The sequence below is a fragment of the Ahaetulla prasina genome, chromosome 10 (assembly GCF_028640845.1).
Source record: "Ahaetulla prasina isolate Xishuangbanna chromosome 10, ASM2864084v1, whole genome shotgun sequence".
Classification (NCBI taxonomy): domain Eukaryota; kingdom Metazoa; phylum Chordata; class Lepidosauria; order Squamata; family Colubridae; genus Ahaetulla; species Ahaetulla prasina.
The window spans coordinates 30,320,441-30,337,272 of record NC_080548.1 but is presented as its reverse complement, the minus strand read 5'-3'; the positions used below and the strand labels follow the sequence as shown (position 1 = coordinate 30,337,272).

The 16,832-nt window shown below is 48.6% G+C and overlaps 1 protein-coding gene across 1 annotated transcript; it reads right to left on the bottom strand.

Moving 5' to 3' along the window:
• Positions 1 to 7,239: 7,239 nt before the first annotated feature.
• CCDC97 (coiled-coil domain containing 97) lies at positions 7,240 to 15,177 on the bottom strand. Its single transcript, XM_058196244.1, has 5 exons — positions 15,038 to 15,177; positions 12,032 to 12,990; positions 10,643 to 10,897; positions 9,559 to 9,688; positions 7,240 to 8,100 (listed from the first exon to the last, which is right to left on the bottom strand). Exons 2-5 carry the CDS (start codon positions 12,882 to 12,884, stop codon positions 7,953 to 7,955), a joined length of 1,386 nt encoding a protein of 461 aa, XP_058052227.1. The 5' UTR covers positions 12,885 to 12,990; positions 15,038 to 15,177; the 3' UTR covers positions 7,240 to 7,952.
• Between the last annotated feature and the right edge of the window lie 1,655 nt (positions 15,178 to 16,832).

Below are 16,832 nucleotides of genomic sequence, written 5' to 3'. Positions count from 1 at the left end.
GCATTAGCCTGATGAGCCACCAGAGGCTTGACCTTGGGGTGGCCAGCTCAAGGTCACTCGTGTCGGGTCCGTGGTAGCCTGAGAGCTCTGCCAGTGAAAACGGGCTCCCGGGCTGCGTTTTCGGCTGGGAGGGCCTCCTGCAACCCTCTGCCAGCGATAACGGGGCTCGGGAGGGCCACCCCAACCTCCGTTTTCACGGGTACCGTGGGCTGGTCCTTCGCTGTTTCCAGGACGGCTCAGGAGGGGCAGATCTAAGCATCCTACAGGCCTGATGCAATCCTGAGTTTGACACCTCTGGTCTAGTTTAATGAAAAGGGGGTGACATGATAGCAGTCTTCCAATTTTTCAGAAGCTACCACAAAGAAGAGGGGTATGTGTGTCAACTTATTCTCCAAAGCACCAAAGAAGGCAGGACAAGAAGCAACGGATGGAACCTAACCAAGCAGAGAAGCAACTTAGAACCAAGGAGGAATTACCTGACAGCGAGAAGAAATTCAATCAGTGGAACGACTTGCCATCGGAAGTTGTGGGTGTTCCGACCCTGGAGGCTTTAAAGAAGAGACTGGACAAATGTTTGCCAGAAATGGCATCAAATGGCAACCTTGAGCAGCGGGTTGGACTAGAAGACCTCCGAGGACCCTTCCCGATTCAGTTGTTCCGTTACCTCATGGGGATGGGGATTAAACGAATTGAGATTCGAGTCTTTCGTTCTGCGTGTTCACAGTAAATAAAGAGCTGAAATTTACTATTGTTTTTTTTTTTTAATTGTGCACCAACTAGAGTTGCCTCTGTTGAGTGAGATGGGTGGCCAGGAAGAAACAGGACAGATATCGGTTCAGAATCGTACGGGGATCTCCTGCCCATATCTCAGGGGATGCCCCGAAGAAGAGGGAGTCAAGCTATTCTCCAAAGCCCCTCAGGGCAGGACAAGAAGCAACGGGTGGAAACTCATCATGGAGAGAAGCAACTTAGAACTGAGGAGGAATTTCCTGACAGTTAGAGCAATTAATCAGTGGAACAACTTGCCACCAGAAGTTGTGAATGCTCCAACACTGGAGCTTTTTAAGACGAGATTAGATAACCATTTGTCTGAAATGGTGTAGGGTTTCTTGCCTGAGCAGGGGGTTGGACTACAACAGGGGTCTCCAACCTTGGTCCCTTTAAGACTTGTGGACTTCAACTCCCAGAGTCCCTCAGCCAGCAAAGCTGGCTGAGGAACTCTGGGAGTTGAAGTCCACAAGTCTTAAAGGGACCAAGGTTGGAGACCCCTGGACTAGAAGACCTCCGAGGTCCCTCCTGACTCTTGCTTATTATTCTGCTTCGTCCTCCGCTCGGTCGGTTCAGCCAAAATCTGTGACTCAGGGAAAAAACCCGCTCCAGGCCCACGGGATGGGGAGGGAAAGGAGGGAGGGGTGGCGGGAATACCCTCCGCTGGGCCCAGACTGCATCCTGTTTGCAAAGTAATCCACACCAGCGAGCAAACAGCTGCATCGGTGCCAGGGAGAAGCCGGCCTCCGTACCAGCAAGCTGAGGCCTGAGGGTTGCCAAGGGAGGGATTAATCACTGGGGGGGTTCCCCACGGATCTCCCCACCACCTCGCCACCTCAAGGGAAAGTGGCATGAGATCCAGGTCTGAGTTGGCGAGAGATTCCTGGCTGTTGTTTTTTTTTTCCTTGTCCTGGGATGGCAGGAGAGTTGCTGGGTTGAAGCGCCCACGGGGCTCCGCTGCAGCTTGCCGAGAGCCTCAACCCGCTGCCCGGCCCCTATGGCATTCGGGAGAGCCATTGGAAGCTGGCAGGCTGCCACGTTGGCAGGAAGGAGCCTCCCTCCCTGGAACGGCCTTACAAAGGCCCAGCCGGCTCCCAGCTGTTGGCAGCTGGATTTTTGCAGAAATTAAACTGCTTGGAGGTTGGGTTTTGGGGTGGGTGGGTTACACAACGGTTTGGAGAGGTGAGGGGGGGGCAGATTCACAAGCCTTCTCCTCTTTGGGTGTTTTAAGAGGTATTGCTAGGCAACACAACGCCTGGCCATGCGGCTAGTCCTCAGTGAGTCGGCCACTTGGAAAGGTAGAAGAGGGAATCTCGGATTTCGGAGGCCTCTGCCGATTTTGGCAGGGGAGTATAAATACACGTCGTCCTTGACTCACAACGCTTCGTTTAGTGACCGCTGGAAGTTACAACGGCACTGAAAATGAGTGACTTATGACCGTTTTTCACACTTAACGGCCGTTGCAGCAACCCCTTGGTCAGTTAAGTGATCAAAATTCAGACGCTTGGGAAACTGACTCGTATTTATGACGAGGACCCGCGATTCCCCTTTTGTGGCCTTCTGACAACAAAGTCAAGGGGGAAAAGCCGGGTTCACTTAACGCCCATGTTACTAACTTAACAATTGCAGTGATTCGCTTAACAACCACAACAAGAGAGGTCGTAAAATGGGTCAAAATTCACTTCACCGCTCTCTCGCTTAGCCAGAGAAATGTTGGGCTCAATTGTGGTCGTAAGTCCAGAGCGACCTGTCGCGTCTTCTATAAAATCTGAGCCTTCACTTAAAAGAGCAGGACTTCTCATACCAAACTTCCCAGAATTCCCAAGGCTTCAGCCTTATATAAGGTATGTTTCCCGCAAAAAAATAAATTAAAAAAATTCGGCAGCCGAATTCTCTCTCTTCTCCCTAGGAAAGAAATTTAGCTGAGCTTGGAATCAGCTGAGCAAAAACTCTTAAAAAAACAACCACCACCAAGAACACCAAGTTAACCACCAGACTTGGAAACGCTTCCACCGAAGCAGATTCCGACATGCAGGTTAACACCAGTTGTTTAAGCTCCCCTGCCAAGGACTGAGTTCACAGGTTAACTTTCCAGAAGCTGCCGTTTTGGAGCCATAGGGAAACGCTGCCTCTTGGCAGGCTGGGAACAAGTAGGTTGGCTGACATCTGGGTGTCATTATGGGTTTTGGCATCCTTCCGGGCCGGGGAAAAAAAAAATTCGTAGCCAGCGGCTGCCACAAGCACCAACCGTGCTCGGGTTGAACCGATGGGAGCCATGGGGGTCCCCAATTTAGCCTTGACTTGTTCCATTGGTAAGAAAGGAAAGTAATTAACGCTTCAAGGCTCTGCGGCAGGCCGGTGGGAATCCCCTCCTCATGATTCAGTAGACCAGGCCGAAGAAGCTACAAGCACCCGGACTCTGGAGGTTAAGAGGTGCAGAGAGACGGTTCTGTTTGATACCCGTGCTGTTTCCTAAGGTTTGCTGAGTCCAAAGAAACAAAACAGACAGGGGGATAAAGTAAGAGATGGGATGGGGTTAGGATAGGACAGGACAAGGTAGGGTAGGGTAGGATATATTAGATGGGACAGCATATAATATAGAAAATATAGAATGTAGTATAGAATAGAATATAGGGAATAGGATAGCAGTGTTGATGACAGCAGTGTTCCAATATTTGGGGGCTGCCCCAAAGAAGAGGGAGTCAAGCTATTTTCCAAAGCCCCTGAAGGCAGGACAAGAAGCAATGGATGGAAGCTGATCAAGGAGAGAAGCAACTTAGAACTAAGGAGAAATTTCCTGACGGTTAGAACAATTCATCAGTGGGACAACTTGCCTCCAGAAGTTGTGAGTGCTCCAACACTGGAAGTTTTTAAGATGTTGGATAACCATTTGTCTGAAGTGGTGTAGGGTTTCCTGCCTAAGCAGGGGGTTGGACTAGAAGACCTCCGAGGTCCCTTCCAACTCTGTTATTCTATTCTATTCTATTCTATTCTATTCTGTTCTGTTCTGTTCTGTTCTGTTCTGTTCTATTCTATATTTTATTCTATTCTTTATTTTCTATTCTATTCTAAATTCTTCATTCCTTCTATTCTATTCTATTCTATTCTATTCTATTCTATTCTATTCTATTCTATTCTATTCTATTCTATTCTATTCTATTCTATTCTAATTTGACAGGACAGGACAAGGAAGAATAGGGTAGGATATATTGGTTAGGATAGGATTAAGATAAAATAAGATTAGGAAAGGATAGAGCAGCACAGGGCAGGGTAGCGGAGCACAGCGGAGCAGAACAAAATCATAGGGATCGAAGCATTTCAACCCTGAGCTGCACTCTCCTTCACTGGCGAGCATTTCACGAGGCCACGGGTGCCACAGCCCACAGCTGGGCCATTACACCTTGGAGGCAGGGGAGAGCGGTTCCTGCCAACGCCAGCCCAGTTAGCATGAACCGTAACATCAGTCGTGGCAGTCTCGGATTCCTCTGTAGTGAGAAAAGGGGAAGCTGTTGCGTCAACCCGACGTGAGGGAAAAACATTTCTGGATGACTTCTTGCCCAAGTTGAAGCCCGTGGCAACCAGGAGGCAGGGCCTGCTGGGACGGTGTCCACATTTCCTTGGAATCTGGGCTCTGCCGGAACCCCTGCAGGCTTATCCTTCTGGTACCCAAAAAGCTTTCCACGTTCTCAGGCACTTTTCAGTTCTGCGTGGTTTAAAATCTGGTTCTCCGTCGTGACTTTTGGATGGGAATCGCTAGGATTGAAACGCGGAGCTTCATCAGAGTCGGAAGAGGCCTTGGAGGTCTTCTAGTCCAGCCAACTGCCCAAGCGGGAGACCCGAGAGCTGTGATGGCGAACGAATGGCACGTGTGCCGGATGTGGCACGCTGTTGTCTCTGCGCCCCCTGAGCCGGGGGCCCTGGCAGAAAGTGACTCGAAAAGTGAGGGGGAAGGGCCATCAGGACTTACCTCTGGAGCACTGGCTTCCCTGGCTCAGCTCCAGGAGCCAGAGGCAGGCCAGGTGGAGGAGATAACGAGGCCTCTACCCCCTAACTCTTCCCCCCCCAGGCCACGCCTCCAGACTCGACTGATGGCAATCAGGCCTGGCTGGACCCTAGGTTTCGTGGGCAGGAGAGGCGGGAACAACAGAAGCAGGGGTGGGGCAGGCCTAGGAAGTGCTGAGTCATGGAGCCACACCCCACAGGATATAAAGGCAGCAAGGGCTGCTATACCCCTTGGTAGCAGGCAAATCAACTGCTTAACTAAGAGCTGAAGTTCTGCTTGTTCCTGGTTTCCTGGCTGACTCATCGGCATCAAGAGAGATAACAGAGACCCTTGGCAGATGCTCGCTAGTTTGCTGCCAGAGCTTTATAGTTGCCGGCCAATTAAGTCATCGCTCGTGTCTCCCGGATTGCGGAGGGGGACAGATCACACGCAGAGCCATCCCTCCGGGCATGTGAGCCATTGCCCATTATTCTTCCGGGTTCCGGTGCACTTGCCAGGTGGTCTTTCACGTGCGCGGGAGCACAGGAGACTGGAAGAGCAGCCGCCTGGTGCGCATGCCCGTGCTGGGAAGATGACCTAACCACCTGGTGTTCCGGTTTCTGGCACGCATGCCCAGGCGAACACCAGCTGGCCAATGCGCATGTGCGCGCAAGAAATTGGAAGATCATCTTCGCCAAGACTGCCCTAGAGGCCTAGATCAGGGGTCGGCAATCTTAAACACCCAAAGAGCCACAAAGGTCCTAACTGGAAGTCCCCCCGTTCAATTCTGGAGCCAACCAGAAGTCTGGTTCCCCCACCATAGAGTCTCCTCCTAGCGTGGCGTCCTTCTTCCTCCGCCGACTGGAAGTCCGGTTCCCCCACCATAGAGTCTCCTCCTAGCATGGCGTCTTTTCCTCTACCTGTCCTAACCGAAAGCCCGATCAATTGTGGAGCCGACCGGCGACGAGGAGCCGCAGCAGAGGGATGAAAGAGCCACATGCGGCTGCAGAGCTGCGGGTTGCTGATCCCTGGCCTAGATCAGGGGTCTCCAACCTTGGCAACTTTAAGATTTGTGGACTTCAACTCCCAGAGTTCCTCAGCCAGCTGGCTGAGGAACTCTGGGAGTTGAAGTCCACAAGTCTTAAAGTTGCCAAGGTTGGAGACCCCTGACCTAGATCATTCCCGACAAGTGGCTGTCCAGTCTCTTCTTTAAAACCTCCACAACTTCTGGAGCGCCCACAACTTCTGGAGGCAAGTTGTTCCACTGATTAATTGTTGTCACTGTCCGGGAATTTCTCCTTAGTTCTAGGTTGCTTCTCTCTCCTTGGTTAGTTGGGTTAGGAATACATTTGGGAATGGATCATAAGATCGTCACCTAAGGAACTCCGGAATCAGTTAGTGGTCAGCAGAGAAACGGGTTAACAGCAATCAAACGACGGAGAAAATGGAAGGGAAGAGAGACGCCTTGTGGTCAGCCTAGCATCCCGGGGACCATCTGACTGCTCGTGCAAAATTTGAAGTTGTTTCCCCCCCCCCCGCCCTGCATTTTTCAGAATGTCCAGAATGTTTATTGGAGATTTGCTGCCCCCTCCTGGCTGTAACCATCCAAAGCAGCTGACAATGATGGGATTTAAGAAACCAGGATAGACTAGCTTAGATTTAGGGCTGCGTTCTCAGCTGATAGGAAATGGGTGGACTGGGATTTTACCAGTCCTCTTTGGCAGACTCCAAAGTGTGGGTTGTCATAAGCGGATAACCAGCTAGGCAGCAGCCTGCTCACTTATGTATGTACGTTTCCAAACCGGATTAAAACCGAAGAGCTGTTCTTACAAGCCACTTTAGTTCATCAGAAAAGGGACATGGTTCAGTTTGTATCCTGGTCACGTCTTTTCAGCTGTAAAAGCAAGTTCCTTGCTCCCTTAGAAGGACATTGGCTCCCCTCAGTTTATTAATTAAACTTTTATCCCTTCTTTTTATTTCTCTTTAAGTTAACTCAGGGCGGCAAACATATCCAACGCAGCTTCCTCCTTTTGGTTTTCCCCACAACAACCTTGTGAGGTGGGTTGAGCTGTGAGAGAGGGACTGGTCCAAAGACATCCAGCCAACTTTCAGGCCTAAACTGAGGCTAGAACTCACCATCACCTGGTGATTGGCCCAAAGTCACCCAGCCAGCTTTCATGGCTAAGGCAGAACTAGAACTCACCATCACCTGGTGGTCGTTCCAAAATCACCCAGCCGGTTTTTGCCACTGTCTCCCTGTTTCTAGACTGGGGCCTTAGCGAAACCGACTCTTCTAACTGCAGAGTTACTTAGTGCAAATTCTAAAAGTGACTTCCATTTTGGTGTCCCCCTTCTGTTTTCTCAACTGTGACCCTTTAGAGACTGCGTGGTGTACAACATTTTTGACTTCAATCCTTGGGAGCAACGGGAAGTGGCGAACTTCCCTGTGTATTCTGGGGGAAAAAAAACACGACTAAATGACGCCAACCCTTATTTAACGGTTTTATTGTTTACCTCCGAATGCTGGGAAATTGCACCCAATTTGCCATTGAACAGCAGAACACTGGCAGGAGGGGGGGGGGACGGCGGGATGTTTGATTTGGGGCGAGAGCCACAGCTCTGTCTCCAATGGAGACTGATTAGTTAAAATAGTGTTGGTCAACCTTGGCCGCTTTAAGAGGCGGTGGACTTCAACCGCCAGAATTCTTCAGCCAGCATGGCTGGCTGGGGGAATTCTGGGAGTTGGAAGCCCACCCCCTCTTAAAGCGGCCAAGGTTGAGAAATACCGATTTACGAATCAAGAGGGAAAAGCCAGACACAAGAAAGGAACATGCTGGTGTCTTCACAACGAATGCGCCCAAATCAAAGGATGAGATTTTACTGGGGCACGTCAAACACACAACGGCATTCTCTGATCTCCCCGTTCTCCGCCATCTTTTTCCTACTGGGGACTCAGAAGAATTCAGGAAGCAAGGTGGTAATGCCCACACCGGCTACGAAACCTGCGTGTGGGGGGGTCTTCCAACGTTCCCTCTGGCAACCGGTTCCGATTTCAACGCTCCGTCGCTGGGAAGGTGAAAAGCGGATTTCCCCCCCCCACACCCGATTCAAGGAAGGTGAATCGTGTACCAACGTACCATATGTACCAATGCACGCTTCCCTGCTCTGTCATCAACAGTGGGGGGTGGCCTGGGGCCTTCCCCTACATCCCGGGAGCTAAGGTCTTCGTTCCCGTCTCCTCCGTTTCCATACCGTCGGCGGCTTCGGGCTCCTCCCCGTCGAAATAACGCTCTTCCTCGTCTCTCGAGACAATGTCGAGGTTATCGAACTCTGGGTTCTCGTCGACTTCGCTGAGGGAGGAGTGGGAAGTCAGGGGAATAAAGAAGAGAGCGAAAAAGGAGGTCAGCGTTTCACCGTGGGGCGTCCTCCCTCAACTTACGACAATTCGGCCCAAAAGCATCGTTGCTGAGCGAGGCGGTTAAGTGAATTCCGCCCCCCTCCGCCCCCATTTTGTGACCTTTCTTGACACAATTGCTAAGCGAATCACTTATCAGGCCTGGAAGCCATTCTTTCGCATTGGGCCTTCAGGCCTGCCACATTTACTACCTTGGGAAACTGGGAGGGGGGATTGCATGGAGCAGGGCTGATAGGTAGTCATAAAAACATTCCTTTCTCAGAGAGTCAAGGACATCTTGCCCTGCACCTGGAGGGCTGGAACTGGGAGGCATCTCCCGTTGGGACGGTGCATTGATTGGGCCATGTGATGGATGTGTGGGTGCAGGGGGAAGGGACTTGGGACTTTCTTTCGGGTGGGGAAAACCTGGAAGCTTTCAGATTCGGGTTTTCCCAGATGTGCCAATATGGCATCTCTAATAAAATGGAACTTTGAGGAACTTCAAGCCTCGGAGTCTTCTTTCGTTGGGGGTGTTACTTGGAACCCTGACGTCACTACTTAAGTGAATCATGTGGTCGTGAAGCAAATTGATCATTGATCATTTTCCATCAACTTTGCTTGTCAGAAGCCAGCTGGGACAAGTCACAATTGCCGATCACATGACCCCGGGACAGTGTAACAGTCACATACAGGTAGTTCTTGACTGAGCCCCAAATTTTATGTTTGTTAAATGAGAATTTGTTAAGCGGGTTTCGTCCCATTGTAAGACATTTTTTGCTGCTGTTGTTAAGTGAATCGCAGCACTTAATAAGTGAGCAACCTGTTGTGCCTCGTCCTCCATCCTCTCCACAGCCGGGCCCCTCCTGTCTCCTCCCGGGCCTGCTATCAGATTCGGAGTCTGATAATGAAGATGAATGGCCTGTCATGCCTCCAGCCTCCAGCCCTGGCCCCATGCCTGGACAGGATGTCAGGAATGAACAAACAAACCTCACTCCTACAGCGTGTGAACAGGAAGCCAGCCAGGAATTACCAACAGCAGATCCAGCTGAAGAGAATTCACAGTGGGAGGATCCCCGCTTCCGGAGATCTGAGAGGCGACGTCAGCAGAAGGGAGGGAGGGGCAGGCCTGGATAAGTGCTGAGTCATGGAGCCACACCCCACAGCCTATATAAAGGACCAGCTTGAGTCAAGCAACTTTGAGTCAAGCAAAGTCTCATTTAGTTTGCTGAAGTCACAACTTGGATTCCTGCCTGCCCTGAGAAATCTGAAAGGAATTTGGTAAAGCTGCAGAGGCTTCGTGGCCACGCTTGATACGGATTTCCTAGACCCGGTCGTCGGAGGGTGAGGGGGACACGACACAACCTGGTTGTTAAGTGAATCCCCTTGACTGTCCTGCCCCGAGTCCTGTCCTTACCTGTAGTCAAAATCCAGATCCTTGCCCTCCAGGAAGCGCTGGTACATACGGCTCGTGAACTCTTCCCGCAGAAAAGCTTTCTCTTCCACATCAGGGACCCATTCGTCTGCATCAGGGTCAATATCCTGGTCTAAAGAGGGAAGAGCAGGAGAAGGGATGCTCAGCGTCTCTTCCAGGGCTGGGGACAAGCTGCCCTTCTCTTGTTTTTATATGGCTCCCTTAAATTTTATTTGTATTCCAAATACAAATAAATTAGGCGATGAATATATCTAACACAACTTCATCGTCTTTTAAAGACCCTGTAATCCCTCGCGGGCTGGAGTCTGGGCAACTGATTGGAGCTAGCAGTGTGTTTTAATGGCCAGATGCCCTTCCTGTCGCCAGTGCGGAGTTTTGTTCAGCAGATGTATTTTCATTGTGCCCAGAGAGAGAAATATCTGCCTCTACCTAGGGTCGAACTCACAGCCTTCTGATTGTGAGGCGAGAGCTCCACCTCTAGGCCACCGCAACACAACTTCCTCCTCCTATTTCCCCCACAACGATCCTGCAAAGTGGGTTGGGCTGAGAGACTGACTGACAAAAGTCACCCAGCTGGCTTCCATGCTTAAGGCGGGACTAGAATTCACTGTCTCCTGGCGACTGGCTCAAAGTCACCCAACCAGCTTTCATGGTTACGGTGGGACTAGAAACTCAACCATCTCCTGGTGATTGGCCTAAAGTCACCCGGCTGCCTTTCATCCTTAAGGAAGGCAGGATTAGAACTCACTGTCCCCTGATTTTTAGCCTGGTGTCTTAACCACTAGACCAAATTGGCTCTCCTACTACTCACGATAGTACAGGCAGCTTCCCCTAATCTTTAGGGAGACAGAGATCCTCCCTGGCAGTTTAGGAGACAATAAGAAATTGATTAAATTGCATTTAATTTAGAATTTAATGTAATTGTAAATTAAATCCTATCTCTTATTCCCCATTTCCCCGCAAAGCCACAGGTTCTCCGCTATTCCCTTCAAAGCAAGTCGGCTGCTCTCAGGGCCTGGACCTCTTGAGATCCAACCACGAGGTCCCACTTCCTTGTTCCACCCACCTTTGCTCTCCTGGTCACTGTCTTCCTCTTCCTCCTCTTGGCAGGCCTCTTCCTGCTCCTGCTGGATCAGAAGCCGCTGCTGGATGACCTTCTCCTGGTAGGAATCTAGGAGGATGCCCGAGAGGGAGCAGGAAGCTTCCAGGTTACAGTGGCCCAGCTCCTGCAGCTCCTCGTCGCTCAGATACTGTCCGATGTACTGCTCATACAGGAGGGGGTCCCGGCCCCTCATTTGCTCATCGCTGAAATATTCCCCACCTGCAAGGAACGGGGAGAGGGGTGTCTGAGAGCCTGACACATCGGTCGGTGCAACAGACAAATTGGACTAGACCAGGGGTAGTAAACCTTTTTATACCTACCGCCCACTTTTGTATCTCTGTTAGTAGTAACATTTTCTAACCACCCACGGGTTCCACTGTAATGCGCCGTGTATAGTCATCTCGCGCATCGTGGATTGGGGTTGGGGAGGGCGCCGGCTACCAATTCTGCTTGTCTGTTACAACTGGGTGGTGTGGATCCGTGAGCTATTCTGGGACGAGACTCTTTTGTTTGCGGTCGCACTATAGCGCCATTTAGTTTCACTTACGTAACGTGAACTAAACTTACGCGCGGGCGATACAAATAGTATATTTTCAGAAATTTAAATTGTCACGGGGAATTTTATGAAAACCTAATGAAAATGTTTCTAAATAATGCTATGAAAATTTTTTAAAAAGTCAATTAAATTTAAAAAAAGGAAAGTGCTTCAGTATCGGACAAAACCCCTACCGCCCACCATTAAAGCTGGAACGCCCGCTAGTAGGGACCAGGTTGACTACCACTGGACTAGACAAATGGCAATTGCTTCTCTCTCTTTTTCTCTCTCTCTTCTCTCTCCCTCTTGTTTGTCTCTATCTATCATCTATATCCATCCATCCATCCATCCATATCTATCTATCCATCCACCCATCCACTCACCTACTTATCACTGTACGCATCCAACATTCATGCATTCCTCTGTCTGTCTGTCTGACTGTCTCTCTCTCCCTTTCCCTCTCCCTCCATCTGGTTTAGTTACAGAGCAAACTCAAATTTCTGTCTTTGCGCAACGGAACTATTAACTAGCAAAATAAGATGAACCACAAACAAGCTAAACAAGTAGCTACTGTAGCATATTGTGGGCATTTGGTCTCTGTCTAAGCTGGAGAACTACGCTGAATGAACTCCATCCTATCACTGCAGTGCAGCCACTAAGATATATCAGCAATTTCTGCATATTAACACCTGGAAGTTATGCTGCTAAAATGGCGCTTGTTCCTACCCCATACTCCATAAATCCGGCAATCCACAGGTTTACTTTTAAACGAACTGTAACACTCCCCACCCCTCCCACAAAACTCTGGGCCCCGGTACCTCTGATGAGTTGTTGCAGAGCTGCATAGCGTTTGTTCCTCACCCTAGTATGCAGGGTTTTGCCCAGGTTTGCTTTGCGGACTTCAGCGCAGTAAAAATCTGCCTCATAATTGCCAGAGAGATGGCGGAAACAGGGCAAGTGTTCTTCCCGCAGGACTGTTCGGAAGCGCTCCAGGAAGATCAGAGGCTTGGTGTGGTATAAATTCCGTAAAATCTCCAATTTCTGAGCTGGTGTAAAATCTGGCTCATCCTTCTGTTGGCTCTGGACTGCCAAGCGGCTGTTGGCCACAGCGTGGAACATGGCAAGCACATCGGAGTCCTCCTCTTCCATGGGACCATCAATGACCACGTTTGAACCAGAGGACTTAAAATTTCCATTATTGTAATGTGACTGTCTGTCATTGGAGGTCTCCTCCCTGTCGGGGGTGTCATTTTCAGCATCCAGGTCCCCCAGTTTTTCAGCGCCTTGGTTCAAATCTTGGGTAGCCTTGCTCCCATTATTTGTGGCTGGGTTTTCCATCTTTAATTCACCCCAGCAGCAGGAGACGGGGGGCCCCACTTTGGACCTGTGTTTGCCCACAGAAGAATTTTGGCCTGGACGCCCAGTTTCCTCCTCCCTATGAGAAGGCGATTGAAATGTTCCTTTCCTGCTCAGGGAATAGTTGTGTGAATTTGGGACTCCTGACATTTGTTCTCCCCAATACGTGTGACCTCTAGGGGAACTGCCAACTGTCCCAAAGTTGCACATATCTGAGGCTGCAAACTTCAGGTCATCACCAGGAGATGTTCGGAAAGATCTATCAGAATCTCTGTTGCTCTGAGAAGGGCAACCTTTGCTTGCTGGAATTTCCATACTGTGATTTCTTGCCTTGATATTGTCTGGAAAATTGCTTTCTGCCCTCTGTGGCAAATTACTTGCTTTCTCCCTCTCCTTTTTCTTCTTCTTAGGGAATCAACACCTAGAAAGAGAAAACAATTTTTATAACATTGAATCAAACAGATATCAAATGCCCCCAAGAGAAGGAATAATATCTAACTGTACTGGGACAACCACAAGCCTGTGGCTCAGAAATGAATACAAATAAGCTGGTTCGGACACCCTACCAAGAAGTGTTCTGTGAAGCAAAGTTAAATTATAGAGAAGACAAATTCAAAATTATTTCAATGAATTATTTCATTTTGGAAGGAAGACCCAAGATGATGTTGATAGTATCATCTTAAAATGGAGACTTTAATGGCATGAAAAAGACTGAATGACTATCCGATGGAGTTGAAGGGAAGCAGAGGGAGGAAGAGCCTGGCTCATCCTTCCCCAGGGATACTGATGGTGGGGTGTCCCAGCAGAGAAAAAACTGCAGAAAAACCAATTACTACCATCCTGCCTTTCATTGAGAATCTGTATACTGCACGAGTCAAAAAGAGGGCGGGGAAAATATCTACAGACCCCTCACATCCTGGACATAACTGTTTCAACTCCTACCCTCAGCTACAGAGCACTGCACACCAGAACAACTAGACACAAGAACAGTTTCTTCCTGAATGCCATCACTCTGCTAAACAAATAATTCCCTCAACACTGTCAAACCATTTACTAAATCTGCACTACTATTAATTTTCTCATCGTTCCCATCACCCATCTCCTCTTACTTATGACTGTATGACTGCAACTTTGTTGCTTGTATCCTTACGATTGATATTGATATTGATTGTTTCCTGATTGCTTATTTGTACCCTATGACTATCATTAAGTGTTGTACCTTATGATTCTTGAGGAATGTATCTTGTCTTTTTATGTACACTGAGAGCCTATGCACCAAGACAAATTCCTTGTGTGTCCAATCACACTTGGCCAATAAAAAATTCTATTCTATTCTATTAAGAAGCTCTGGATCCCATCCAAGCAGCATTTCCAAATATTCAGATTTAAGGGCCCCAGCTGGACAAAACCTCTAATGCGGCTCTACATCGACCTGATGGACTGCAGGGGACTGGAAACTAAAACATATGCCTTGATAAGGCCACACTTGGAATATTGCATCCAGTTTTGGTCACCACGATGTAAAAAAGATGTTGAGACTCTAGAAAGAGTGCAGAGAAGAGCAACAAAGAGGATTAGGGGATTGGAGACTAAAACATATGAAGAACGGTTGCAGGAACTGGGTATGTCTAGTTTAATGAAAAGAAGGACTAGGGGAGACATGATAGCAGTCTTCCAGTATCTCAGGGGCTGCCACAAAGAAGAGGGAGTCGGGCTGTTCTCCAAAGCACCTGAGGGCAGGACAAGCAGCAACGGATGGAAACTAATCAAGGAAAGAAGCAACTTAGAACTAAGGAGGAATTTCCTGACAGTGAGAACAATTATTCAGTGGGACAACTTGCCTCCAGAAGTTGTGAATGCTCCAACACTGGAAGTTTTTAAGAAGAGGTTGGATAATCATTTGTCTGAAGTGGTGTAGGGTTTCCTGCCTGGGCAGGGGGTTGGACTAGATGACCTCCAAGGTCCCTTCCAACTCTGTTATTATTATTATATAAAGAACGGTTGCTGAGATTAATGAAAACTAAGACTGGAGGTGATACGATAGCAATAATCCAGTATTTGAGGGGGTTGCCACAAAAAAAAGAGGGGGGTCAACCTATTCTCTAAAAGCCCCTGAAGGCAAGGACGAGAAGCAACGGATGGAAACTGATCAAGGAAAGAGAAGCAACTTAGAACTAAGGAGAAATTTCCTGACAGTGAGGACAATTAACCAGCGGAACGACTTGCCACCAGAAGTTGCGGGTGCTCCCACTCTGGAGGTTTTTTAAGAATAGATTGAACCAGCCATTTTTGTCTGTGGAACGATATAAGGTCTCCCGCCTGAGTAGGGGGTCCGACTAGAAGACCTCAAAGGCCCCTCCCCAACTCTTGTTACTCTGACTGCCAAGCGCTCTTGGCGTAAGGGAGCAGCTGGGGCCAAACATGCCACCCACCCGCCTCCACAGGGGAAGCCCAGGACGGACGCTCACCGTTGGAAACGGCTCCCGCGGCTCATCCCGCTTCCTTCTTCGATGTCGCACCGTCGGCCGTCTTCGCGGGGGAAGGTAAATCAAGTCGAACCAGCTCTCTATCTCTCCCCCAGCGACTTCCGGTTCCTGGGCGGGGCCTCTGGGATGGCGCTCCGGGCGGGAAAAATGGCTACGGGAACTTTGGTTCCGGGAGAATTCTAACGGGACAAGTCTCTGGAGGTTTTCAAGTCATCCGGATGATGGGTGACCCAAAGGCAGGAGTCTCCAACCTTGGTCCCTTTAAGACTTGTGGACTTCAACTCCCAGAGTTCCTCAGCCAGCTTTGCTGGCTGAGGGACTCTGGGAGTTAATCCTAGCTAAAGGACCAAGGTGAGACCTAAGTGCTTTCAGGAGGCAACTGGACTTTTGTTTTTCTCTTTGAAAACGTTTCACTTCTCATCCAAGAGAAAGATGAGAAGCGAAAATGTCTTCAAAAGAAAAAAAACCCAAGAAAGTCCAGTTGCCTCCTGAAAAAGCACAACCATGACCTGGATCAGGGGTCTCCAACCTTGGCAACTTTAAGACTTGTGGATTTCAACTCCCAGAATTCTGGGAGTTGAAGTCCACAAGTCTTAAAGTTGCCAAGGTTGGAGACCCCTGACCTGGGTGACTGAGAATCTCTACAGTCTGTGAAGATTCTTAAATCATCCAGGTCATGGTTGAACCCAAAGTGGCTTTTTCCAAAAAGCAACTGTTCCTTATTTGGGTTCCCCCCCCCCTCTTTGAAAACGTTTCGTTTCTCATCCAGGAAGCTTCTTCAGTCGTGGTGTCTTCAGTCTCAGAACTGAAGAAGCTTCTTGGAGGAGAAGCAAAACGTCTTCGAGGAAAAACAGAAATCCCAAAAGTTGCCTTTTGGAAAAGCACCTTTGAGATTCTAACTGGACAAGAAAGAAAGAATGTGGGAGAAAGAAAAGAAAGGTCAGGATTTTTTAAAGGGGGGGGGGAAATCACAATCCTGTAGCTGTAGGACATTTACAGGAAGACTATTTCCTGATATGTATATATATATATATTTCCCTATTTGACAATCTGGGTAAAAATAGGGAATCAACTACTTGGGTCCTCGTCAATGTAACCCACCTCACAGGGTTGGTGTAATGAGGAAAATAGGAGGCAAGGAGTATTAGGTTATGTTCACCCCTTCCAAAAAAATTCCCTAAATCTAGCAGTTGGGAAAAGTTGAACAAACTCAGGAAAAGCGGAGAGGAAGGATGGATAGTGTTGGTTTAAATCAAATCAAACCAAACCTTTATTGTCAATGCACATGTTTATGATGTGGCTGATTCAAAGCCCAGTGCAAAGGATAGTAGTGGCCAAAATTGTGGAAACCTTTTGGGAAAAGTGTATTTTTGAGGTTTAATGGCTAGTAACACTTTTTTTGGGGGGAGTTTCAAGATAATCCTATTCCACTGCTGGAATGGCCTGGGAATAGCCCAGACCTTCACCCGATTGAAAATCTGTGGAGCCGACTAAAGAAACTTGTTAGTCAGAAGCAACCCAGGAATAAAACCCAGTTAACAGAAGCAATCATATTCAATCTTGGTTTCATATTATAACAGCTGCAGAACAAAAAGACTTGGTTCACTCCACAGGAAGACGTTGTAAGGCCATAATTCATGCTAAAGGTTACCCAACGAAGGATTAACTGACATGGTGATCATTTTTGTATATCTCGTTTTTTTCTATGTTGATAATTTTTGTATATCTTGTTTTTTCTACGTGTTTCACTTTTCTTTATACTGTAACTGCTTTTCTA

What these genes read in the sequence shown, in the direction of transcription:
- CCDC97 (XM_058196244.1), bottom strand. Translation starts at nt 12,884, where the DNA reads ATGGAAATTCCAGCAAGCAAAGGTTGCCCTTCTCAGAGCAACAGAGAT. An exon ending in TCTGCAACAACTCATCAGAG is followed by an intron (nt 10,898 to 12,031) that starts GTACCGGGGCCC and finishes CGTTCCTTGCAG; the next exon opens with GTGGGGAATATTTCAGCGAT. An exon ending in GATCTGGATTTTGACTACAG is followed by an intron (nt 8,101 to 9,558) that starts GTAAGGACAGGA and finishes CTCCTCCCTCAG; the next exon opens with CGAAGTCGACGAGAACCCAG.